This window comes from Hemiscyllium ocellatum, chromosome 22 (assembly GCF_020745735.1).
Source record: "Hemiscyllium ocellatum isolate sHemOce1 chromosome 22, sHemOce1.pat.X.cur, whole genome shotgun sequence".
Lineage (NCBI taxonomy): Eukaryota > Metazoa > Chordata > Chondrichthyes > Orectolobiformes > Hemiscylliidae > Hemiscyllium > Hemiscyllium ocellatum.
Window position 1 is genome coordinate 32,082,571 of NC_083422.1, and position 27,715 is coordinate 32,110,285.

At 38.8% G+C, this 27,715-nt stretch overlaps 1 protein-coding gene across 4 annotated transcripts; it reads left to right on the plus strand.

Annotated features, from left to right (window-relative positions):
• The first annotated feature begins 229 nt into the window (after positions 1-229).
• On the plus strand, positions 230-27,715 carry oat (ornithine aminotransferase). Of its 4 annotated transcripts, none has more exons than XM_060842024.1 (10): positions 230-344; positions 3,370-3,590; positions 7,885-8,109; positions 11,083-11,178; positions 12,357-12,484; positions 12,570-12,692; positions 12,779-12,907; positions 15,578-15,691; positions 20,729-20,873; positions 25,337-27,715. In XM_060842024.1, exons 2-10 carry the CDS (start codon positions 3,392-3,394, stop codon positions 25,495-25,497), a joined length of 1,320 nt encoding a protein of 439 aa, XP_060698007.1. In that variant the 5' UTR covers positions 230-344; positions 3,370-3,391; the 3' UTR covers positions 25,498-27,715. The 4 variants fall into 4 exon arrangements, with proteins under 4 accessions (XP_060698007.1, XP_060698008.1, XP_060698010.1 ...); XM_060842025.1 differs by having other exon boundaries at positions 230-320; XM_060842027.1 differs by lacking the exon at positions 230-344 and adding an exon at positions 348-417.

Consider the following 27,715-nt stretch of genomic DNA (forward strand, 5'->3'; position numbering starts at 1 on the left):
CTTTCTGAGGTAATTCAACCAGCACCTAAACGCCAAAGGGTTGGGGGGGGGAAAAAAAACCACCTGACCATGGGTAAAGAAAACATCACGCTAACGAACCGATTTCATCATTTGCAGGGAACCAGCACCAGCACACAACGGACCGAATGGCCTCCCCCGCTCACGGGGGCGGTTTGTGACGCAGTTCCCAACTCGCAGCGCACCCATCCGGCTCGCGCTAACGTACGGCGACACGTGGTCCTCTCGCGAGCGCGCCCATTTAAACGGTCGTCGGGCGTGCGCGCGTAGCTACTCTCATCAAACCGACGGCAGCAGAGGAGGTGAGGATCGAGACCATCGAGCGTGTACGTATCGAGCTCGGCACCTTCTTCCCTGACCGCCTGAGAATCGGGCAGCCGGGGCTCGTGGCAGGCGGTGGTAATTATCGGTTATGCAACCCTCCCCTGCCCGGGCCAGCCAGCCAGGCGTGGGCGTGTTAATCCTTTATGGTGGAGAACACTGGCAAATCCGCCCCGCGCTGCGACTGGCCGAGGTATCAGTTCCTGGGGCAATAGAACTGCCCCAGGCCTGCTATTCGGAGAGAGTGGGTGGGTTGTCTGCCATCTGGGGAGGGTAGGGGAATGGGGCTGTGCAGGATGTGGAGACAGCCGCAGTCTCCGATTGCAGAATACACAGTTCGTGCAGACTCGGATGATAGCAGAAGTGGACTGTGACTGCGTGTATTTTGATGCGCTCAGGTTGCGTTAGGATGGAAGGAAGATCGAGAAGCTTCTTGGCGGGGGCGTTGAGGTGCAACCGGGAACGTAGGCTGGGGAGGAAGGTGTTTGCTTTGTCTTCAGTTTGCAACATATTCGAAGCAAAGCTCCCCGGTTTCTGGTCACCAGCTCCTCCACCAAAAGGGACCCTGGTGATTGGCCCGCACAGGACCTGCCCACAAGCTGCAGATCTGCTAAAATTATTTCTCAACAAATGTCTGTCTCACTTAGTTGTGCAGCGCACTTTGGAGAATATATAAGTGCCACATTGCTTACGTTGGAATATAACCTTGCGCAAATCAGAAATGCCTTTGTTTTATTGGTTGGATATAGTCGAACTGCAATGTTTATTTATTTCTTCATGTGCTACTGGACAGAACCGAACTCTTTTGATATGTAGAGACATTTTTCTGAAAAATATATTTTTGAAATTTAAAGGAAGCCATGAGCTGCATTTTAATGCTCTTGAGATTTAGTCTTTTAATTGACTGCTGATTTTATTTTATTTATGTTTATTTTGGTTTTAAAGTGCGATTTGTATGAATATCTATTATAAATGCAGAATTAGTTTGTATGTTATAAGTGAAAACAAACCTGACCAGGCTGTGAATGGGCAATGATTTTTGATTTGGGTTGATCTTTAATCAAACTTTTCATCAGTTTCTCCTAAGCTGGTTTCAAAAGGAAGTATATTGTTTATTTTAGACTCAACAGTGTATGTACATGATTTATAATTTACATTTTGTGCTAGGAGGGTGAAGCTGGACCAAGCTGTTTTAATTTAGCCTTAGTGCATTTGAATTTCAGTTAAAGTTTTTGACATTTTGAAAAAAAAACTAATTGGGATTTGTTGAAAAAATAAAATTTCATGGATAACTTTGTAACATGTCAAATAATAGGATTGGATGCTGCCTGAACTGCTGTGCTCTTCCAGCACCACTAATCCAGTAATAGGAGAAAGTGAGGACTGCAGATCAGAGTCAGAAAGTGAGGTGCTGAAAAGAACAGCCAGTCAGGCAGCATCAGGGAGCAGGAGAGTTGACGTTTCATCAGGAATGTGGGAGGGGGGTGTGGGGGTCAAGGGTGCTAAGAGATAAATGAGAGTGGGGTGGGGGCTGGGGGGAAGATAGCTAGAAATATGATAGGTAGATGAGGGGGGGTGATGATGGGTTGGAGTGAAGGGTGGAGCGGGTAGGTGGGAAGGAAGATGGACAGGTAGGACAGTTTGAGTGGTGCCAAGTTGAAGGGTCATATGTCAAATAATACCCATGTTTAGGTTTATGTGTAGTTTAACAAACTTTATTGGGTTTGATCGCAAAGTAAAACTTTGTGTGGAATAAATTCTTTTTGAGAACCTTAAGTCAGCAAGAAGAACAGTTTATAATTTCAGATTTAAACCTAAGCGCTTGAAATTGTAGTAAAGCAATAAGTTGAGAAAAAGTTGGAGATGAGACAGCATTTGTAGCATGAAACATTTCACCTAAACTGTTTCTGTCCCAGATGCTGTTTGCGATTTAGTATTTACAGCATTGTGGAAAATCTGAAACAAAGACGATGTAATATTTTGATTTGCACGGCTGCAATATAATGGTTTAATTCACAAAAGGAGTAAAAAAAATGCAAACTGAAGCTGCTCAAGACTGTCTTTTTGGGGTTGGACTCTGGGCCGAGAGTAGAATGAAGGAGGAAATAAATTGCCTTCCTTATACCTTAATCTGTTTGCAAAATACAATATAATCAACTTCTGTAAATATTTGTATATTGGTGCTTGCGTCAGAGGTGTTCATCCAAGGCTGTATAAACTAATCCTTTTGTTAAATAGAGCAATGATTCCTGAATATTGCATCATCTGAAAATCAGATTACTATGTTCCAAGTTTCCATTGGCACTGAAATGAGCAGTTGTGCAGACTTTATTACATGAACTCTGCATACGCAAAAACATTCAAATTCAAATATGTTGTTCAATCTTTTATTACTGTTTTAGTTTTGATTTCATGAAGAGTTATCCTAAAAATGCATACTTATGAACTATATTGTGGTGATTTCAGATGAATATACTTTGTTGAGTTGGTTGTACAATTATGTAGGGAGCGGTACTTTTTTGGGTGTGATGCAATTTGATGATGCCCTTGGCATCAGACGTCAGATTGCATCATGGATATGTAAAGGATTGATAAGATTTTGCCTTCTGTGGAATATTAGGAAAGAATTAGGCTTATTTTGTGAGTTGTCTGGATTGTTCAGGAATTCTGGAAATGTGCCTCATGCATACCAATCAGGAGATGAGTCTCTCAATCATTCTTTCCTTTTTAAATGCTGATCATTTGTCATATCTTCTAGCTCTGGTCCTTCAGCAGTGTTATTGTGTAATAAATATTCTAGTGTAGACCAGAAATTTTAAATTGACTGGTGTTACCATTGCTGTTTGGGAATCAGGAAGTAATTCATATTTTCATCCACACATACTTCACTGTTAGTTTAAAGCCATTTGAATGTTTCAATATCATAGCTGAAGCATTGAGATGAAATAAGAGTTGAGCCCAAGACTATATTGCTACTTAAATTGCATAACATTTAATATATAACTAACTCTGTTTCTTTTATTTGTATAGAAAAGCTTGAACATTTTTAAAAATGCTGTCCCGATTCTCATGGTGCATAAATTCCTGCACTTCAACTTTAAGACAAAGATTCAAGACTGTAGCTTACTCTGCCACAGAAACATCATTAAAAATTGAGAAATCACTCACTTCAGAAGAAGTCTTTGCACGTGAAGAAAAATATGGGGCACATAATTACAGTCCACTGCCTGTAGCATTGGCCAAAGGGGAAGGTAAGCATTGCTGAATACTTGACACAGTAATCAATTCTACAACCAACAGTGCCCAAGGCAAATGTTTCCACAGTATGTTTTTGTGCTTTTGAGTGAAATAGTGGATGTTGTTTTTGTATTGCAAGTATATATAGAATTATGAGCTGAAGTAGATCATTTGGCCTCTTGCGCCTGCTCTGCTGTACAATATGTTCATGATTGATTTATTCATGTTTTGAGTTTCCAAGTTCCCAGTAACTTTTAAACTTTAAAAGCAGAAATAAATTCAATGACCAGTGTTCCAAAGTCTCTCAAACATTTGGGAGATAAAAAAAAATCTGATATGCCTTGAAAGGGGGGGGCCTTAACTTTAAAACTGTGCCCTGCAATTCTGGATTCCTCCAGAAACATCCTTTCTCGGCCCACTTTGTCAAAGTTATTCAGGATCTTATATACTTCGGTCAAGTCATCCCTCACTCTTAAGTGCAAATTAAAATGACCAGAGTCGGTCTAACCTATCCTCGCAATTAAACTTACTCACTTCATGTATCTGGGCGAAAGTGAGGAGTGCAGATATTGGAGATTAGAGTCTATAGAGTGTGGTACTGGAAAAGCACAGGTCAGGCACTATCCGAGAAGCAGGAAAATTGATGTTTTCGGGTAAAAACCCTTTATCAGGAGTCTTCATCAGATTCCTGATGAAGGGCTTTTGCCTGAATAGTGTATTCTCCTGCTCCTCTGGTGCTACCTGACTTGTGCATTTCTAGCACCACACTCTCTACTCATTTCATGTGTCTATCTAGCAAACCTCCCCTGAATTACTCTAACGCGTTTCCTTTCTTTATATAAGGAGATGAAAATTGCATTTAGATTTTTTTGATATTATCTCACTTAATGCCCTGCATCACTAAAACGTAACACTCTTTTGTGTTTAATTCGTCTTGCAATAAAGCAAAGCATCTTAATTGTTTATTCAATTAAATGCAAACCAGCACTGACATCTTGTGGCTCATGCACTATAACTAAATCTGTCTGCATCTTGGAATTCTTCAGCTGTTTCCACACTAAGTAATGCTCTGCTTTTTCATTTTAGCTGTTGAAGTAAACTTCACATTTTCCTACATTATACTCCTGCCAGATTTTTCTTATTTGCTCAACTTATTTTTGTCTGCAACCTCCTTATATTTTCACAACATACTTTTCTACTTACCTTTGTTGTTTATGAATTTTACTAGTTGTTTTGTCCTTTTTTGTTTTTAGATCATTTATACAAATTGTCAAATGTTGACGCACCAGCACAGGGTCCACTTATTATATTTTGTTTTCTGCCAGCTAGCCAATATTGTATCCATGCTAGTATGTTGCCACCTGCACCTTTTATACATGGCTTAATCTACCAAAATGAGCTTTGACGTGGCATCAAATCCTATGTGGAAATGAAGTACAGATTCCCCTTTACCCACAGTGCACATTATTCGATCAATGAACTCCAATATATTTTAAACCATGCTGACCCTTCTCAATTTTACGTTTAACTTTTTGAAGTGTGAAGCTCTAAGAGCTTTGCTCGATTCTAGCATCTTCCCTTGAACATATGTCAAGTTAACTTGCCTGTGGCTGCCTGTTTTCTGAATGGATATATTTGTTACTTTCCAGCCTGCTGGAATCTTAGCTGAATATAGGGAATTTGGGAAAATCAACTCCAACTCCTCTGCTGCCTCATTACCAGAGGTTTTTAAGACCCTCTGGTTTTGGAGAGGTTATGGCATAGTGTAAATATTACTAGGCTGGTTGTCCATTCCTGACGAAGGGCTCATGCTCAAAATGTCAATTCTCCTGCTCCTCGGATGCTGCTTGACTGGCTGTGCTTTTCCAGCATCACATTCTTGACTCTGATCTGTAGCATCTGCAGTCCTCACTTTCTCCCTGGTTGTCCAGAACCTCAAGGTAATGTTCTGTACTAGAAGTTTGAATCCCAAAGTGGCAGTTAATGAAAATTCTGTTTTTAAAAAAAAAATTGGAATTATTAGAAAAAAATCTTGTCCAATAATGACCATGCGATCATTATTGACTGACATAAAACCCATTTGGTTCACTAATGTCCTTTTAAGGAAGAAAATCTGCCATAATTGGTTTGGTCTGTCTTGCATGTGACTTCACAAAAATCCATAGGAGTATGATTCCCTTAGTTGGGGATGGGCAGTAATGCTGGCCTGGCCAACAATGCCTGCATCCCATGAATTCTCACAATCCTACTGAGAAAAATCAATCTGGGCCCTTAGATGTGTCATCCATTGCTTAGTACTGTTTTCTCGTGATTACAATTTCATTATGTTCCTCTCTCCCTTCCTCCTAATTCACAGCTGTTACTACACTGTTTGTTTATTCTTTATATCCTGCCTCATGAGGAAAGCAAAATTTGAATCATGCGTTCTGCCATTTTCTTCTTGTCTGCTATTAACTTCCCGTTACTTATTCAGATAGATTCCTTTAGTGTTTTCCATCGATATTAGACAAGGGACAAATGAATAGAGTGTCAGTTCACTTTACTTGTGTTGGCTGAGGTTTCATTACCCTTAATGAAATTTAAAATACTGGCTTTAGAGCCATTCTTCTTCCTTTCAAATTAGCTGTAAAACTGTCATATTATGGTTATTGGTACCTAAAAATGCCTTTAGGGTCACTAATTCTGTCTCATTGCACAATAACAAATCTTTGGTTCCAGAATGTGTTGCTCTCATAAACTACCTCAAACGTTCTTTGAACTCCTCTTTCAGGCCACTTCTACCAATTTGATTTTTGTCCCCCTATTTATATATATATGTCAAAATTACCCATGGTCATTGCTGTCCCCTTTTCACAACTGTCAGATATTTCTTACATACTTTGTCATACATTGTATTTACTGTGAGGGATTGCATGGATCACTCTCCTAGTTTGTAAAACAATTTACGTTACCATTTTCTGTCTTAACTATAAAGCACAGGCCATCCTTAATTAAGTGTTCCACTTTTAATCCTAGTTTCTATTCTTGAATATCATACTCCTCAATATTCAGGACACAATCAGCTGTATCCCGGAGCCATGTCTGTCGTGGCTCTCAGATTATATTTATTTACTTCAATGTTTGCTGTCAATTAGTTTACTTTATGAATGCAGTACATCTAATAGGCAGAGCCTTTAATGCATTTTTGTTATCTTTGTAACACCTTGATTGGTATGTTTCTAGGCTTTTTTCTGTTCCTTTCTGCCATTCTGACCTTCATTTCCCATGTTAATATTTTCTTTTCTTACCTTGTCTCTATTCTTTGATATACTTGTCTTACTACATTTGCTCACTTTCCCCACTTAGTTTAAAATGCTATCTACTTTTCTAATTATGCAGGTTCCAAGAAAACTGACATCAGCATGCCTTAGATGTAGATGTCCCAACAGTACCATTCCTACTTTCCTCATTACTTGTGGCAGTGCTCCACAAACTGGAGCCCACTTCTCTCTCCAGTCTTTGAGCCCACCTATTCATTTTTCTAGCTTGTATGCTGTCGATTTGCATATTGCTCAAGTAAAAATTCAGTGACCATAATTTTTGAACTTCTGCTTTTTAGTATAGTGCTTAGTTACTGTCTTTGTGCGGAACCTCTTTCCTATTCAAAGATGACCACGGCCATTGGGATTCTCCCCCTTCCAATACCATGTCAGCCCTGAGCAGATGTCCCACATACGGCACTAGTAGGCAACACAATGGCTAGACTCTTGCTCTTGGCTGCAGACAATGGTGTCCGTTAGGCTGAAAAGTTCAAATTTATCTGGAGCTTTACTGAAATCGAAGTCCTTTTTCTATCGCTGTCTTTTTGTTGTGCTTCAGAGATCTGAACTAGACACCATTCACCAGTATAATCTAGCTAGAGCATTATGCAGTTTTATCAAAACTCCCTTGAACTTGTCTCAAACTGTTTTAACAATTGTTGAAGATTATTGGTTTTGCTTGGGCATATTGAGTGCGCACAAGTTGATGCGTTTAGGTACACTAATCTTATTCCTAGCTATTTTCATATATTTGGAATAAATCATCTATTGCATCTGACTGAAAATGTTTATGCTGCCAGCTTCAACTCTACAGCATCTCCCGCTTTGGAATCTTCCTCAAATTGATCTTGTTTGCATCATTTCACAGGTTTCACAACAAAGCAAAGTAAGAGAGAATTTGGCATTTTCACTCTGCTCGTGAATTCATTTTTGCTAAAGTGGACTTGTTTAATTTACAAGAATACCTATTTAACTGTAGTCACAGCTTTGATCATACTCATCTTTTTAGGAATTTATGTATGGGATTTGGAAGGCAGACGGTACTTTGACTTCCTGAGTGCTTACAGTGCTATGAATCAAGGCCATTGTCACCCAAAGATTATCGGAGCACTTAAATCTCAAGCTGATCAATTGACTCTCACTTCACGAGCTTTCTATAATAATGTACTGGGAGAGTATGAAGAGTATGTCACAAAGCTGTTCAACTACAACAAGGTGTTGCCAATGAATACAGGTTAGTAGATGATGTTTATTTAATAGTCCTTCACAGTGCTGATTTTTTTAAAAAAGGACATTTTCTTATGGTATGCTAAAATTCTATTCCATTTCAGTTTCTATAAGGCACGAGTTTGTATTGTCCAATATCTGAAGTTCATCTTTTAAGTATACATTGGGGATATTTGTAGATGACTGCAAGAATGTAATTGTCCTCTGTTCAATATCTCATTGTGTAGAAAATTGAAGATCTGACACTATTTGACATGTGCAATCTTGATCTGACTAATTTTACAAAATTTCTGCTTATTTGCTAATGTTAAGGATAACTTATTTATTAATTGCTAAAAGGCTTAATTTCCCCTGTTTATTTTGGTCTGCAATTCTACCAATTTTGTTGTTTTCTTTTCTTCTTTAACTTGAATTTTTTGAAGTTAATCTGCCTTTCAGATAAATGCTTCTAGTTGCCGATTATTTTCGGAGACTGGTTGCTTAAAATTAAATTTAACCTGCAGATCATTGTCATTTACACATGGTTGGGTTATTTCTTGTGTTTGCAAATAGAACATTTCAACAATGTAAAAAAAAAAGTGCTCTTCTGAGTAAACTAATTTGGACTTAGAACCAGATAGCAACTGAATGACTGACTAAATCCCTGCTGTCAAAGCAAATTATACTGTGCATAAGTTATCAGGGTACAAGTATTTGTCAATGTCTTACTGATTAGTATCCCACCAGGGCTTATTAATAGATATGCCCCATCATGCATCTTTACATGGTAGATTTCTTTCACTGATTTCCTCTAGAGTTAATTGTCTGTTTGTTTCCTTCTTATGAGCCCAGTTATCCCTGTCTTTTGGAAAATTTGGTAACAGTATGATTTCCTTTTTCTTGCAGGACGTTAACATGTTACCTGTTCACAATGAGATAATGATTGACCAATAGACTGAAGATTTTAAGTCTTCTCCTTTTTTATTTCTAATATTTTGATTAGTTATACTTAAATTAATTAAGATGTGGAGGTGCTGGTGTTGGACCAGGGTGGACAAAGTTAAAATCACACAACATTAGGTTATAATCCAACAGGTTTATTTGGAAATACCAGCTTTTGGAGTGCTGTTCCTTCAGCTAGCTGTGGAGCAAGATCATTAGACACAGACTTTATAGCAAAAGGTTAGTGTCATGCAACTAAAATGATATATTGAACAAACCTAGACTGCTGTTAAGTCTTTCATCTTTTAGAATGGGTTGCAGTCAATTCATCGATCGCCAGTTCCAACATGCTACAGTGAGAAACTGTAATTACCTCCTCAGGATACAGACACTGGATGCAACCAATAGGGTATTCTTCATTGTCCAGTACTTCCTGGGAGCAGAGCAATCATGCCATGTTCTTCGTAGCCTGCAATACTTTATCAATGAGGATGAGCACCTCACCAATACACTACACTTCCCCACACCTCCACCTCTCGCTTTTAAACAACTGCCAAACCTTAAACAGACCATTGTTTGTAGCAAACTGCCCAGCCTTCAGGACAACATCAACCATCACACTGTACAACCTTGTCATGGCAATCAGACGTGTCAGTGTTGACATGGATACCACCATTACATGTGGGGATACCACCCACCATGTACGTGGCAGTACTTGTGATTCTGCCAACATTGTCGATCTCATATGCTGCAGGCAAAGATGCCCCGAGGCATGGCAAATTGGCGAGACCAAACAGACGTTGACAACAAATGAGTGGACACAGTGCAACCATCGCCAGACAGGGATGTTCCCTCCCAGTTGGGGAATGCATCAGGGACATTCTGCCTTGCATTTTAAGGTGACCATCCTCCAAGCCGGACTTCAGGATACGCAACAACACGGAGTGGCTGAGCAGATGCTGATAGCCAAGTTCGGGTACCTATGAGGATGGTCTCAACGGGGGTCTTGGGTTCATGTCACACTACAGGTGACCCCACTACACTATGCTGCGTGTCTCTCTGCTCCACGCTCTGAACACGTAGGTCTATGGGGTGAATTTGTATTTGCCGACATTCTATTTTGTTCAAAAAGCATACAATATGCAGGCAGTCAATCCATGTATCATTTTATAAATTCCTACATTGGAAATAGAACCAGTCTGACTAAAGACTGGGATCCAGACAGACTCTAACTTCATACCTTCAATACATTCTGTGTGTCTTAATAAAACCTTGTGTTATCTCGAATGTGACTGGAAAGAAGTTCTGGGATTTGCATATTAATGAACCAAAACCATTCTAAAAGATGAAAGACTTAACAGCAATCTAAGTTTGTTCAATGCATTCTTTTCAGTTACATGATACTGTAATCTTTTGCTATAAATTCTACATCTTATGATCCTGCTGCACAGCTACCTGATGAGGGAGCAGCTTCCAATAGCTTGTACTTCCAAATAAACTTGTTGGACTATAACCTGGTGTGTGATTTTCAAATTAATTGCAGTCTGGCTGCTTTGGTCCTGTTCACTTGTCCAGTATTCTAGTTTGGTGATCAAGTAGCAATTTCGTATTGCTTACTGCTGAATTCTTTACTTGTTACTATTCTTTTCCAGACATAATTTTAAATGAGACATTTTCAACATAAACATAATCATTTCACTTTGAATGCAGTGAGCAACATTTGAAAGTTTTAGTCTTGTGACTTTCTATTCATGATTTCTGATGGCTAAGTACTCCAATCCCTGGAAGGACATGAAATTCCATCCAACATAATAGAATGGATGTCATGAACTATCCCTGTTGTGAAGAGTGCACTTTATAATGCATAGAATATGACTTGAAGTTTGGCAGTATGGACTTTACATTCTTGCTATGTCAAAATTTTCTAACATTCCTAATGTTAACAAAATAATGTAGGAATTTGAGTTTGGAACTTTACTCTTGCTTTGCAAACCAAATTCTGTTTGACTTTTGGTAATTGTTTCGGATCTTGTTTTTGTATTCTTAAATTTGATTTTAGGTGTGGAAGCAGGAGAAAGTGCTTGCAAGTTGGCTCGTAAATGGGCATATGAAGTTAAAGGAGTTCCCAAATATAAAGCAAAGATCCTTTTTGCAGGTAAGATATTATAAAAAGGGGGACATAGCTTGATACAAGATTCCATTATTATTGAAACACCTTTTACAGACTGCCCACGATTGAGTAAAGTATGAAATTTAACATTGGTCCCTTAACCTGGATGTTTACAGCTCAAATGGAGGCCATTTTACCCACTGTCTGCCATTCACCAAAATCCGACTACATTAATTCCATTTTCCAGCTTAGTCCCCGGGGCTGTGGGGCATATGGCAATGTAAGTGAATATCTGAAAACTGCTTAAATGTCGAGCTTATAACTCGATCGCTCTTTTAGGCAGTGACTTTCAGAATGTCATCACCTTCTAAATAAAACAAAAATTCTTCTCCACCGTTCTTTTTTCTTCCATCACTTGACTTAAATCACTGCTCCTTGATTATTGACCCAACTGCTAATGGAAAAAAGTGCCTTCCTTTTCACCCTGTTCAACCCCATAATTTTAAAAATCTATATTGGGTCATCTGCTGACCACCTGCTTCAAGAAAACCAACCCCAGCCTATCCATTTGTCATATCTCTGAACCTCCTGCCCAGGCAGCATCCTAGCAAATCTCCTTTGTACTCTCTCGTGTAACCATATCCTTACCATAATGTGGTGACCAGAGCTGTGTGGTACACCAGCTATTGTGTAACTAGCTTTTTGTGTTGCTCCAATGTAAGCATTTTGCTCTTGCATTTATTAGCCAAGGCAAAGAACACAAATGTTCCATATGTCTTGGCTAATCACCTCATCTACCTACCTAGTACCTTCAGGGAATCGTGGATGTACATATCTAGATCCCTCTGATGGAAGTATTTTCCAGAGTCTTATCCTTGTGCAATCTCTTGCCTCGTTGGCACTCTGCAAGTGCATTATTTTACACTTCAGGTTGCTCTAGGACTGAACCATAAATTATTATTTTAGTTGGCAATGAATATGATAGTTCATAAAATAAAAAAACTATCATTTGATTATTACATAATTTTAATTCTAGTAAATCATCAGATTAGAAAAACATAAATTTTGGGTAGCCAACATATTTTCATGAAATACCACAAATTTGTGACCTGCATCTTGAACTCATGTCGGAAATACTTGTGTAAATGGAGTTAGAGTTTCAAGTGCCTAATGTTCAAGACATGTTAACCAATTTTATCCTTTTTTAAACTCTCTTCCATCAGCTGGTAATTTTTGGGGTAGAACCATGTCTGCTATTTCCAGTTCAACAGATTCGAGTAGTTATGAAGGGTTTGGACCATTTATGCCTGGGTTCGAAATTATTCCATACAATGATCTGCCGGCAATAGAGGTATTAACAGTTGCAAACTGCAAAACAATGCTTTCGATTACATTTTTGTAGCATTGCTATGATATAATTGCAAATGTCTCTTTAGCGTGCATTCCAGGATCCTAACATGGCAGCGTTTATGGTGGAACCAATTCAGGGAGAAGCTGGAGTACTTGTTCCTGACAAAGGATATCTTCAAGGAGTGAGAGAATTATGTACAAAGCATAATGTGAGTTGCAAAGACATTACAGTTACAAGCATTACTAGTTTAAATTTAACTGGAGTATCTTTAGTTATGATTGTTTCATTACACAGGTTCTGTTCATCGCAGATGAAGTGCAGACTGGTCTGGCTAGGACTGGGCGGCGTTTGGCTTGTGATCATGAAGATGTCAGACCAGATATTGTTATGCTTGGAAAAGCCCTCTCTGGAGGAGTGTATCCTGTGAGTGATGTGGTTTGAGGTACCAAGTTGCTGTCGAAGTTCAACTAAGATCCACACTTCATGAAATTGAACCTGTCACGCTGGAACTGATGTGTGACTTAACCACAATGTTTTAATTAATCCTTAATCCAGTCAGTTTGCATGAACTTGCAACACACTTTGTTAGGGTTAGTTGAAATACACCATTTCTGGTGTCATTAAAGCCCTCTAGAGAAAAAAGTCTTGGCTAAGTAAAATGTCCTGTGTTTTAAAGAAAATATTTAACAATTCAACACTACGCCTATAAATGAGTACAAGGAAAATGTGGGCTGATGAATTGAAAATCTAGATGAAAAGTGATTACTGGAGTTTAATATTTGGAACAAATATTATTGCTGTAAGTTATTAGTTGGCTGAAGAAATTGTTTGACAAATTTTCTGCCAAGTAATTATCCTGGGAAGTGACTAGTACATCAAATTCAGTATTATCTAAACCAGTGTTGTCAGACACTCCATAACACACACTGGGTGGGGGATGTGTTACAGTAGTACAGCACTGTAGTGGGAATGTATTTTGACCATGTATAGAAGTTGTATAGGGCAGCGCACTGCAAATTAAATTAATTATTCTCCATAGCAAAGCTGCATGTTTCTCACATGCAGCATAAATTGTTGCTCCTCTTGAAATTGATATTTTTGCATTTGTCCTGATGAGTGAAAGATGAAAAACCTTTGTTGTGCCTAGTCTTCAGTAATGATCAAGTTATGTAATAGCAAGCAACAGTTTATTATAAAGAAACTTTGAAACAAAAATTCCTTTTTTAGGATGACTATAGGATTTGAATAATGATTAGATTAGATTCCCTCCAGCCCGGAAACGGGCCAGACTAATGTACCTAACACTATGGGCAATTTTAACATGGCCGCTTCACCTGATCTGCATAGCTTTTGGATTGTGGGAGGAAACCGGAGCACCCGGAAGAGACCCACGACGATTTTGAGAATGTGCAAACTCCACATAGACAGTCGCCTGAGGCTGGAATTGAACCCATGTCCCTGTGAGGCAGCAGTGCTAATCACTGAGCCACCGTGCCACCCTAATGAAACCAAGTGTGCCTTCCTTTCCACACCTTGGCTTAATATGAACAATGCAGTTGGTCATCCCTCTTTACAATAACATCAACAATCTCCAGCATCACACCTTGTTTCTTGACAGATGCTGTTTGTTTTGCTGAGTATTTTCCAACCATTTTTGTTTAGATTCCTAACCTCTTTGTTGTCAGCCATGTATACTTTTTACTATGGTCTGCAATATGGTGCTGCAAGAACCACAAGGGAAAAATAGTAAAGAAAAGATGATGACAATGTCATAAAGAAAAGGCATCTCAAGCAGTCTCTGCTGTCTTGTAGGAAGAAGTGACATGTGCCCTCTCCCAACTTTAATTCCTAAAGCTAGGATTTAGTAACATTAAAAAGTGCTATTGAATGAATGAATCTGATTTTTTTCATATCTTCTGTTAAAGAGGTTGTTTTACAATTTCTTCGAATACGAAACTCTAACATGAAACATGCGTTTTTCACTTTCTCTTGCATTGTTCTTCTTATCCTTCCAAAAATCTAAACTTTAGCTATCTCTGGCAGGAAAAGTGTTTTTTCAGTTCTAATTTTTGGAAGTGCATCAACAAATCCCTAACATACCCACTTTAAAATTTTAAAGCAGATTGCAGATTGAAATCTTCATGGGTGTATATCTCGGCACTTCTACTTCAATATTTAAAGCTCATGGTCTTTGGCAGGATAATCCAAATTTTCTATGACTCGGAGGGCTGGGGTGAACAAGGTCAGAGTCAGATGACACCAGAAGTCAACTGACAAAGGAGCAATGCTCCGAAAGCTTGTGATTCCAAATAAACTTGTTGGACTAAACCTGGTGTTGTCTGACTTCTGACCAAATTTTGTGTTTTGTTCATTTTGTCTGCCATTAGCTTAAATTTGTCCCCGGACTGACTTTCTCTCCTAAGAATAGTTTTTTTCTTATTTATGAAATCAGTATCCTTCCTGAATTTGAGCACCTCTATTTAAGTCTATATAAATTCTGAAGGAGATTTAACTGCCTGCACCAGTTGGCAGTCAGAATCATACCTTTGCTGATGGATTGAGAAAAATAGGAAACACAACTAAATGAGTTGACTTGACTCTTTATAGAGTATTAAACTGTAGTGAAAAATAAGTTGATAAGTTTTGAAATTGGAGTATGAGCTTGCCAAATAAAAATGTACATCAGTGCTGCAGTAATATAATCAATATTAAACAAATACTTGCCCCTCTCATTTCTCCTATGTGATTGTCTCACAACATGCTGGCCTCATATAAATCTGTCTTCTTGGCCAACTCCAACTTAGTTTCACTTCTGTTATTCTTTTGGCCCATCAAGTATTTGGGGAAATTCTGGTTCAGGCATAGACCAAATTAAAACTCCTCTGGACCATACTTCTCCCAGTTCTGCTCCAGAAAGCTTAAAATTACTTTGCGCAATAATTCTCCAAAAGCTCAATGGTTGGACGCAAAATAAATTTAATCAAGTGAATGAGACTTGTTTAGAAATATTAGCAGGAATGTCATTAGTTGTGCATCGCACTGCTGACAATTGTCTGTTTTTCTTGGAATACAGTTGGTAATTTTTCTTTACAGGTCTCGGCGGTTTTGTGCGATGATGGAGTTATGCTAACTATTAAACCAGGTCAGCATGGATCAACATATGGTGGCAATCCATTGGCATGTCGTATTTCTATTGCTGCACTTGAGGTATGTTTGATTAGAAATATGTGCAATTAGTTTGATTTTTCACTGCCAATAAGTTCCATCTTAGATTATCATGGTTATAGTGAATAAGCATTAAAAAAAAAGCTGCCATTTAGATACAAATAATTTGTTCCTGGCAAGTGGGAGAGAATACTAAACAGGCATATGAAAAAAATTATTGGGGTAATGGGTGTTGGAAGTGGTTTGGGAAAGGGAGGAGTTAAATTGACGTGAGCCCCATCTTTCTTCAAAGCTTTAGCTGGAAGAAATGGAACAGCAAGTTCTGATGTACCTTGATTTAGTACTCAACATTGGTCTCTTGAACATTGGATAAGTAGGAGTGTATAACTTAAGGAACCTAGTATTTAGATAATACATTTAGCTGAAGTAGATTTAAGAAAGATAATCAGTGATTGGTAGAGTTTTGAAAAATAAGATCAGCTTTTTGGGTGAGCTGATGGAATATTAACTTGTGAAACCAAGTAAATATTTGGTACATTGAGCAGACAAAATAACTTGGGATTAATGCGTAAAAATTGAAGGAAGGAAAACCTGAGCCATTTATAAAACCAGTCCTTAGGATGATTTAAAGGCATTCTTTCATCAACAGAGGAAAATTTGGCAAAGTTATGAAGGGGAAGTTTAAAGCTAGATAGCTGATCTGAGAATCTGATATATACAGCAAGGAAACTGACCCTTCAGTCCAACTTGTCCATGCTGACCAGATATCCTATGTTAATCTTGTCCCATTTGCCAGCATTTGGCCCATATTGTTTTAAACCTTCTCCTTCATATACCCATCCAGATGGCCTTTAAATGTTGTAAATTGTACCAGCCTTCACTTCCTCTGGTAGTTCATTCCATATGCTCACCACCCTCTATGAAAAGGTTGTCCCTCAGATCCATTTTAAATCTGTACCCTCACCTTAAAGCTATACCCACCAGTTTTGGAACCATTCTCCCCCCCCCCCCCCTTCCCCCTCCACGCAAAAAAATTGGAAAAGACCTTGTATATTTACCCTATCCATGCTCTTAATGACGTGGTAAGCCTCTGAGGTCACCCCTTAGCCTCTGATGCTCAGGGAAAATAGTCCCAGTGTATTCAACCACTCCTATAGCTCAAACCCTCCAACCTGGAAACATCCCTGTGAATCTTTTCTGAACCCTTTCAAGTTTCAATGTCCTAAACAGGGACACCAGAATTGCATGCAGTATTCTAAAAGTCACCTAAGCAATGTACTGTACAGCTACAACATGACATTCTAACTCCTATATTTAATGCACTGACAAATAAAAGCAAACCTAGCAAAGGCCTTTGTCACTATGCTATCTACCTGTGACTCCATTTCAAGGAACTGTCAGCCTGCATTCAAAGGTCTCTTTGTTCTGCAACACTCCCCGGGACCTTACCATTAAGTGTACAAGTCTTGCTCTGATTTGTCTTTCTAAAATGCAGCACCTCACATTAATCTAAATTAAACTCCCTCTGCTACTCATTGGCCCATCTGATCAAGATCCTGTTGTAGAGGTGTAATCTTTGTCCACTATACCTTCAATTTTGGCATTATCTGCAAATTTATTAGTCATATCTCCTATGTTCCATATAAATGACGAAAAGCAGTGGACCCAGCACCAATTCTTATGGCACACCACTGGTCATAGGCCTCCAGTCTGGAAAAACAACCTTCCACCCTCTGTGTTCTACCTTTTTTGAGCCAGTTCTGAATCCAAATGGCTAGTTCTCTCAATTTGTGTGATCTACCCTTGCTAACCAGTTTACCATGTGGAACCTTGAAGACCTTACTGAAGTAAGAGGTTAAAAGGGTCTGTATAATTTCAGAATTCCACTTAACCCTATCTGATTAATGTTCTGCCAAATTGACAAAGCAAGTGACAGTTGAAGCTACAAACTTACAATTTTGTGGTAAAATATGGTGAGCAGTGTGGATAGACTGAATCTTTTTTGGAGTGCAAATACACATTTCCAAGTTCCTGTCTACCCACACTGCCCATGAAGGCTGCACAAGATCAGAGTTCATGGAGATTGGGTCATCTCTTAGTGTGCAGAGAGAAATTGCTAATTAACAAACTAAGCTGGGATCAATCATAGGCCCATCAAGTCCACACTGCCTCTGAAAATCCAACCCCCTGCATTTCTCATAGCTAATCCACCTAGCCTGCACAACCCTGGATGCCACGAACAATTTAATATTGTAGTAATTTAGCATGGCCAATCCACCTAATCTGCACAACTTTGGACTGTTAGAAAACTGGAGCTGCTGGAGGAAACTCTAAAAGACAGTAAAAGAATGTGAAAACTCTACACAGAAAGATAGTGTCTGAGAATGGAATTAAACCCAGGTCCTTGGTACTGTGAGCCAGCAGTCCTAACCACTGAGCCATTGTGCTACCCAAAACCTCACTGGTTAGTTTGTTAATGTTGGGACATCAGCTGTTCATGACCCATGTAAATAACTTTGATCGAAGGAGTGACTGTATTGTCACCACGTTTTCTGAAGATAAGTGGAAAGCAAGTTTTGGGAAAGGATCAGCCTCTGCTAAGGAATCTAGATTAAGCAAATAAGTAAAAAAAAAATTGACCGATTTAAAAGATATGGGCAATACAACACTGGCTGGGGAAATTGGGAAAAGTGTACACAGGAACCTCGATTATCCGAACGAGATGGGCAGACACTATTTTGTTCGGATAATTGAATTTGTTTAATTGATTTCCTCTGGGGCTTGGAGTTTTCTGTGAAGTCTGCTCTCCGTTCAGGAGATGAGGCAAAAGCACATTGCATGAGAGACCCCTGCTCATCCCGGACCCTGTCCAACACTGCCCCTGCCCCCAATCCTGCTCCCTCAACCCTGCACCCTTGTCCACCCCTACCGTCTCCGGGGCAGCCGGACTGCATACCAAGAGTAAGAATGGTGCTGCCTTTGTGGGTTAAGTCTCCAAATACCACACAGACACATACACAACTGTTTGACAGGTTCTACCTCTGTCCTGTACAGGACAATGTTGGAGCGATTATCTGGGGAAGAGGGGTTGAGGATACACTCCTGTGTAGATCTCCAGTGAAAGTGTGGGTCGGGGTGGGGGGATGCGGGGAAGAGGGCAGAAGGTCACTAATTTGGAGACAATGCCTCGGCTGTCTACAACTGTTCTTGGCAGCATTTCAGTGAGCCCAGTTTATTTTTAATCATTATACCTGTAAACAAAAGACATAATCGGGGTTGAAACCGCTCTTTGACGTAATGTTTCTGTTGTGACCTTGAGATCCCCTTTGGATAATCAGGTATTCAGATAATAGAGATATTATTAGAATGGGGGAGACTGAAATTGTTGTATTACATAATCCAGGTGTCATTATAGATCAGCAATTAGCATGCAGATAGAACAAGTATTTAAGGTAAATGGAATAATGCAAAAATAAGGAATTTCTGGTGCTCATTCATAGATGTCATTGCTAGCTAGGTCAGCGTTGCTCATTTTTAATTGTCCTTGATGGTGTACCTTCTTGAACTGAGGTAGTTCTTATGGTGTAGGTTCATTGACAATACTGATAGGAAAGGAGTCAGTGTATTGACTGAGCAACAGATAAGGATTGGTGATATTGTTCCAAGTGGACATGGTGTGTGATTGAAAGCATACTTGTGGTTAAGTGTTCCCATACATCTGTCACATTTGTCCTTCTTGCTTGTAGAGGCCATAGATTTGGTCAGGTCTGTCAGGTGAGTCTGGCAAATTACTGTGTGCAGCTTGTGGATGGAGCACAAGTCACTGCTGACACACTGAATGTTGAAGGTGATGGATGCGGTGCCAATCAAATTGGCTGCATTGTACTCCATGGAGTCGGGCTGTTTTGAATGTTGTTGGAGCTATACTCATATGTGGTATAATACTGCTGATTTCTTTAGGAGATGGTGAACAGGCATTTGGAAGTTGGGAGGTGACTTATTTGCAGTGATATTCCTGACCTTCGCTCTGTTCTTGAGCCATGTGTTTGGCTGGTCCAGTTCAGTTTCTGATCAATTGTAACCTTCAGGGTGTTAAGTTTTGTTGCCACTCTTGAGGCTTGATGAGATCATATGTTGAGTAACTGTTTTAAGGAAGGATATACTTTACTGCATATAGTTTGGGGTGGAGGATCATTTGCTGGTTTGTGGTGTGAAAGGGGTACCAGGCTTGATGAGCTTAAGAACCCATTCCTCTTGAATTCCAAATGATTACTTTGATTTTGCTCCCATGGATTGAAAGGAAACTGAACGCACCCAGGACTCTGAAATTAAAAAGGCATCTCAGTGTAACCATGTCCTTCACAGCCATGGTGGAAATCATTGGCACAGACACAATTGCTCTGTTTTCCATAACATGAATGGTGAAAGAAAGCAAAGGATGCAATCTTGCTAATGCTATAGAATGTTGACAAGAAATTTAGTTTACACATTGGAATTGAAAACACTGAAGGTGGGCTATGCTTGAGATTATTGGAGAATGTTCCTTTTTAAGGAACTCTAAAAGCATATACGTTGACAACTTTGACAATTGTGGTCATGTGGGCAGACCAGAAATTGGCTTTGAGGCTATTTAGGGAAAGCAGAGGGCTACAAATTTGGATGGTATTCGAAAAGGTAGTTTGGAAATATGACAGAAATTCTAATGATTTGTTTTGGCTGCTTTCCTTTTTGAATATGATTTCATGCTGCAGTTTTCAGAAATGTGAAGTAACTAAGTAATGTTGTTCAGTTTCAAGGTTTCACATATGAACTGCAGGAAGTTTTTAAAAGTGAAGAAACTTGAAGTTAGGAGGCACATCTAATGGAATGTTTTTCATCTAAAAGCTTGTGGAATCTGGAACTGTCATCAGAAAACATCTCCATGTAGATATATTGAGGCAAACTGTTTCTGTTGAGGAATCGTGAATAGTTGGATGGTAGTTAATGTATGTTTTAAAAAAAGGGAAGCTGGTTTAAGTCTGTGCTTTTGTTTCTGGGCTAAATTATTTATCCTCCATGTCCTTTAACTGAAATATACAGGTTCTTGAAGAAGAAAATTTGGCTGAAAATTCTGAGGAAATGGGAAAGCTTCTCCGAAGTGAGCTGATGAAATTGCCATCCGATGTTGTGACTGCTGTAAGAGGAAAAGGATTACTGAATGCCATTGTTATTAGAGAAACAAAAGGTATGGGCTAGCAGTTTTTCAATACCTCTTGCTCATTTGCATTCCATACACTAGCTCAACTTCTCCAATTATTAGAGAATACTCTTTGGACACCGAACAGAGAGCTTAGATTTCAGCACATAGAGCAGTTGTAAAGTATTATCTGTAAAATAATTGTCGTACTACAAGGGAGACCAACTGTATCTAGAAGTGCAAAGCCAAATGTATGAAGTTGAGCCCACAGTCTTACATTCTACAACTAGAAGTTTGATAGGTATTCTTTGACATCTTTTACAATTAAACCTGTGTTTGAATTCTTCATCAGTTTCATTACCTTAGACCTCCTTTCATGCAGCTCATTAAATGGTCTAACCTTCTACTGTACATAAAAATTTATAGCCAGACCATACAACGTGGAGCCAAACCCTTCCATCCAGCTTGACTATACTGACCAAGTTTCCCAAACTAAACTAGTCCCACTTGCCTGTGTTTAGCCTTGTCCCTCTAAGCCTTTACTATTCATGTACCTATTTAAATGTCTTTTGATTGTGCAACTGTACCTCCATCTATTACTACTACTACTACTGCTAGAAGTTTATTCTCTCTATGAACTGCCCTCTGGAGAAAGTTGCCCTTCAGGTCCTTTTTTTTAAAAAAAATCTTTCAACTCTCACCTTAAAAATATGCCCCCTTGTTTGAACTCACCCACCCTAGGGAAAACATTTGCTGTTCACCTTATCTATGCTGCTCATGATTTTATAAAACCCTGTAAGGTCACCTTTCAACCTCCTTTGCTCCAGTGAAAAAAGTCCCATCCTATCCTTAAATCCTCCTTGAAACATTCTGGTAAATCTTTTTTGAAACCCCTCCAATTTAATAATACACTTCCTGCAGCAGGGAAACCAGAACTGTACATACACTCCAAAAGTGGCCTTACCACTACCCTGTACAACCTCAACATGACATTGCAACTCCTATACTCAGTGGTCTGTACAGTGAAGACAGCATTTAGCATGCTTTCCTTAACCACCCTGTCTACCTGTGATGCAACTTCCAAAGAACTATGTACCTGCACCCCTAGGTCTTTGTTTGACAAGAGTACCCAGGACCCTTCCATTAATTGTATAAATCGTGTCCTTGTTTGTTTTACCAAAATTTATCCAGGATCCAACACTGATCCCTGCTGAACACTGATTATAGGCCTCTTGAAGATTAACTAGGCCATCTGTGTGAACCCCAGGAAATGGGTGAGATACAAAATGAGTATTTTGTGTTGGTATTCACTGTGGGGAAAAATGCAAAAGCTAGAGAACCTGGAGCTAAGGATGGAGATTTGGCATCTCTCAGATGGAGATTTTTTTTGGGGGGGTAAATGTGAACTGTTGCATTTTGGTAAGGCAGATGAGGAGCAGGACTTGTATACTTAATAGTAGGGTCCCTAGAATATGTTGTTGAACAAAGGCCTTGGGATCAGGTTCATAGTTCCTTGACGTTGGAATCACAGACAGAATAGTGAAGAATGCTTTTGGTACATTTGCCTTTATTGGTCAGTGAATTGAGTACTGGAGTTTGGGATGTTATGTGGTGGCGAAACAGAACATTGCTTAGGCCACTTTTAGAATATTGCATTCAGTTTTGGTCTCCGATGTTAAACTTGAAAGGCTTCATCTAAAGGATGGTGCTGGGATTGGAGGTTTTCAGCTACAAAGAGGCTGAGTAGGCAGGGGTGTTTTTACCTGGAGCGTCAGAGACTGAGGGGTGATTTTATAGGGGTGTATAAAATCGAGGGGCATGGGTAGGGTGAAAAACCAAGGTCTTTTTCCGAGGGAGAAGAGAAAAAAAACTAAAGGGCATAGGTTTAATGTGAGGGGACAAGATTTATAATGACCTGAAGGGCAATCTTTTCTCACACCAGGTGGTGAGTGTATGGAATGTGTTGCCAGAGGAAGTGGTCCAGTTACAACATTCAGTAGGCATCTGGATGGGTACATGAACAGGAAGGGTTTAGAGGGATATGGACCGAATGCTGACAATTGGGACTATATCAGTCTGACATGGATGAGTTGGACTGAAGGGTCATGCTGTACAACTGAGTCTATAAACTTAACCACCACTGATGTCAGACTCTCAGGTTTATAGTTCCCAGGCTTTTCCTTACAGCCTTTCTTCAATAAAGGCATAACATTAGCCACCCTTCATTAGCCACCCTCACCTGTTAGATGATACAAATATTTCTGCTAGGGGCCCTGCAATATCTGCCCTAACTTTCCATAATGTCCTAGTATACACTTGATCAAGTCCTTGAGACTTATCCACCTTTGTTTAAAACCTCTAGCACTTCCTCTTCTGAAATGTAGACTGTTTTGAAGGTATCCATATTTATTTCTCCTAGTTCCGTAGCCTCCATTTGCTTTTTACGTAGCAAAAATTGATGAGAAATATTCATTTTAGTTTCTCTCCCATCCTCTGTAGTTCCATGGACAGGACCCCATTGATCCTCAAAGGGCCTTGTTTTCTCCCTACTGTTTTTTTGCTCTTAATGTACTTTGGATTATCCTCAAACCTTGTTTGCCAATTCTATTTCGTATCTCCTTTTTTGCCCTCTTGATTTCCCTAAGACTGCCCCTAGTCCCTTGTATTCTTCGAGAGTCACTTGATCTCGCTTATCTATGCCTAGCTATATAGTTATGTACTGTAGTTGCCCAAAGAACAATGTCAAGAGCCTCCATGCACCAAGTCCGATGTTGTGTGATTTGGAAGTGGAGTTTTGAGGTGATGGTATTTCATGCATCTCATACCACCCTGCTGGGTGATAGAGCTAATGAGTTTGTGATGTACTGCTTTTAAAAACAAAACTGCCTTGAGTTGGTTGGTGCATGCTGTAGCTGCAATCTCTGATTGTGGATGAAGTGTGTATTCAAATTAATTGTTAGTGCCCATCAGACTGACTATTTTACCTTGGATGACAAACATCTTGTGTTATTGAAGCTGCAGTCATGTAAGCAGTTGGAGAGCCTGTCATCTCACTACTGATTCATCCTGGAACTGAGGGTAGCAGGTTCATATATGGTGTCAGGGTCATTGCTGCCCTTTAACCGTTGTTTCAAGTGAGGGCCTGATGCTTTGGATTATGAGCAATGGCCAACAACAAAGTGTCAAACCTTTGATAGAAGAGCTGAATGTGGTTGCATTTCCTTCAGGAAATGGTTTTGTGCTCCCTTTAGCACAGTTGAGGAAGAGCATAGAAAATCACTTGCTGTCCTATTTTTTTTAATCTGTACATGTTACTCATTAAAGTTTACATTGATGCTGATATGAACAACTGAGATAAATATCAGTTGTCCTTGCAATGGGTACTGGAATTCTATTCTGTTAGGCATGTATGAGAAGAACTAATTTGTAGGGTTATTGTGGAGGGTGGGAAATCTGAGTTGTTAGACTACATGAAGCTTTGTTTTCAAAAACTGATGCATCTTTCTATGCCATGAGAGTTTTAATTTCATATTGTTTCATTCTTTGTCTCTAAGTTGGTGCTACTCCTAACGTGCTTTTCTGCTCCCATTGAGCCAGGTTTGGCTTGCCTGAATGGTAGTGCTACAGTGAGAAATGATAAGCCAAAGGATCAGAGATTGTGGAACGCAATTCAAGATAGTCTATATTGGCATAGTGAATATCTGTCTGATCCTGATTGTTAGGTCAGCAGCACAGTGGTAATACCTGTCAGTGGAAGTTGTTGTCATGTGAGTGGTCTAGATGATGGTCATTCCTGCCAGAAGTTAAACTGCAATATAATAAACATTCTGGTATGCAGACTGAACATTTTAAATGTTGGAAATACAGCCAGAAGTAGGTAACATTCTGAGTTTTAAATATTGAGCGAATGTTTCTATTTATGGACGTGTAACTTTCTCGTTCCTACTAATCCCCACTAAGATCAGCTAATTTGTGACCTGTTTAAACTTTGGACCCTTCCAATCTAAGGAGTTCTGTATCAGGTAAGTGTATTTTTCAATTTTTAATCCTTTAGGAGTCATAAAGTGCATGAACAAAGTTGACCCAAAATAGTGGATAAAGTATTAACCATGACTTGTTTGCTTTCAACTCAGTTCTACTGAGTTCTTGCTTCACCTAAAAGATTTAATTTTCCTTCGCCCTTCCACATAGCCACTACCTTTAGGAGGAAGTGAACATGAGCTGTACTTTTTAGTTGTTGGCTATTTAGCTAAAGCATTCTATTTGGATCCAAGCTAGTCCGAGCCTATACATAAAGCCATTGGGTAGCAACCTTACTAGTTATCTTGCATTTCCAGCTCAACAGTGCAGGGTGAAAGCAAGGTGATATTTAAAATTGTACTTACTGTTGAAAGATATTTTAATGACAACTTTCCACTACATAAACAATGAACAAGCTATGAAGATTTGTTTTGAATGATTTTAGAACACTTCATCTCAATAGCTTCTTTAACTTTTATTCCTCTTTATAGCTTTTGATGCACTGAAAGTTTGTATTCGTCTACGTGATAACGGTCTGCTAGCTAAGCCAACCCATGGGGATATCATTAGACTGGCGCCACCCCTCGTCATCAAGGAAGATGAATTAAGAGAATGTGTGGACATCATTCAGAAGACTATTTTGTCTTTTTGAAGTATATAGAAAGTGTTAAAATGCATTTTCGAAAACATTTGGGTCATGGATTCTTCATCATGTCATTTTGATTTCTATAGCTATATGGTATTTTCAAAATATTTGGTACCTGCCAAGCATTTCTAAAAGCTTTATCTTTAATTAAGCTACATTTAACTTCAGAATTGAAGTTGGTCTTTGGTTGACTGTTAACCTAGTGACAATTTGTATTGTGTTGCAAGCCTGATTTTAAAACTGACAATGAAATCTGAGGTGCAATTCAAGTTCACTTGAGCTGTTCAATATATACATCCGCCACTAAAAATTCTCTTCTCCTGATAACTTACTGTGTCGTATTATATTTGGATAGTCCATTATCTTGTATGGACATAGAAGCTCTTTGATTTCATTTTAAATTTTTGTGGTAAGCATCATAAGAATCAAACTTGCCACCTTGCTGTCATCCATAAAACACATTTTTGTAGTAATCTAGGAGAGTTCTGTTACATTTTTTGGTTGAAATAGTCAACGATACTTTGCTGCATATAATTGTGCTGAATTATAGCTCCTGTTTTATCACACTTAGTTAGAAAATTTGAAGAGTTTGGAATAGATTTTTTTTTTTTCAACCATGCACAAACAATCTGTTCTAATACAATTCCCATGTGAATGTTTGGCTTAATGCAGTAATAAAGATTACAGTCAGCTCTGGGAGATTAATTACTACTATTGCATCACTGAAGCATGGAATGTAGAGTTAACTTCAAGACCATTTTGGTTAACATGCTGTACACTTGCATAATTCTTTGGTAATATAAAAGATCTTCAGGAAAAAGATTAAAATTTCTATGACACGTCTGATTTACTGAAATTGTGCTGTTTTAATAAGTAAATTTATAGTTTGTCCACAGAGGATTGTTATCAGAACTGTTGAGTGAGTGTTTGAATTTAGTATTTCGTGAAACGATACAGAATGGTTAGATTTTGTCAGAGGTCTTAAATCCAGTGTAACATAGTAATCAATTTGTGGCTTTTGAGTTTACCTTTCATTTCAAGATACTGACCTTTAGATATGTGCTGTTCTGTTAATTGTTAGTGTCGATTGTTGATATATTTCTGCAGCGTTAAAAAGATCAAATGAAGGCTGTCAAGTTGCATACTGGTGGTGTGGCTGATGTACTCTTTTCTCTACTGTGTTAACGAAGTTGTACACTTACTACAAAATTTGGCTTTTAAGTATCTGTTGTGAAACTATTAAGTTTTACACTTTAGAGGGAACATTGGTAGGGAGTATTCCATGTTGTGCAGAACCATAGTAGATACAAATGAATTTGTAGATATTGCTGTATGCTTATGATTCTAGTGATTGGCTTTGAGCACTTTACTTTGAAGCAAATTGTGATTATCTTTAAAGCGTAACATTGGATAGTGTCATGCTGAACTATATCTTAAAGATTGTAATTGGTGAATGCTTTGACACCTGGATGGTAATGCCATTGTCCAGGGCAAATTTATTTGCAAATAAATGCATAGATGTAAGGAGACTGTAGGATCAAAATGTAACTTCATTTGCTGGGGAAGGAAGGGCAGAAAATTATTGCCCATGTTGTAATATTTAATATTACAGTCAGAAGTCAAGTTGCTAATCCCTTGAGACTTGAGTGTATTGACATTTTAATAATATCATTCAAAGATCTTTCTGGCCAATAGTTAGAAATCCCAAATTGAGATTTGAGTAAACTTTCTCAGCATTGGTTTAAAAATCTGCTTAGCATGTTTCTAGTCCAACTGGGTTATGAAAAGAATACTAGAACAATGAGTAATGATTTTCTGGCTAATTTCAGTGGAGAGGTTGCAAGCATCTCAAATGTTTGGGGCCAGCCATTTCTGGCAATGGGTGTATGCCTGCAAATTGTAACTGGCAGTTTGAAGGATCCAAGCATAAGTGACATTTGTGTTCTTGCTATTCTTAATGCAACTAAAGGGGGTGTGCTCTGTGTACATTATCTTAACCAGTTTGGTGGCAGTGCCTTATTAATACCAACATGTTCAACTCTTTAGATGCCTTCCTGCACAGGGCAATAATCTTGCTGTGGATGATTTAGAAATAGCTTACTTTTGCTGTGTTTCTGTTGAAATATTAACTTTTATATACCTTATGAAATACTGATTCATTTCAAAGATTTATAAATAGTCTCAATCTTCAATTTCCTTTCAGTAAAATGTTGTTTAACATGCA

What these genes read in the sequence shown, in the direction of transcription:
- oat (XM_060842024.1), top strand. Translation starts at nt 3,392, where the DNA reads ATGCTGTCCCGATTCTCATGGTGCATAAATTCCTGCACTTCAACTTTA. An exon ending in AGCATTGGCCAAAGGGGAAG is followed by an intron (nt 3,591 to 7,884) that starts GTAAGCATTGCT and finishes TCATCTTTTTAG; the next exon opens with GAATTTATGTATGGGATTTG. An exon ending in ATGATCTGCCGGCAATAGAG is followed by an intron (nt 12,485 to 12,569) that starts GTATTAACAGTT and finishes ATGTCTCTTTAG; the next exon opens with CGTGCATTCCAGGATCCTAA.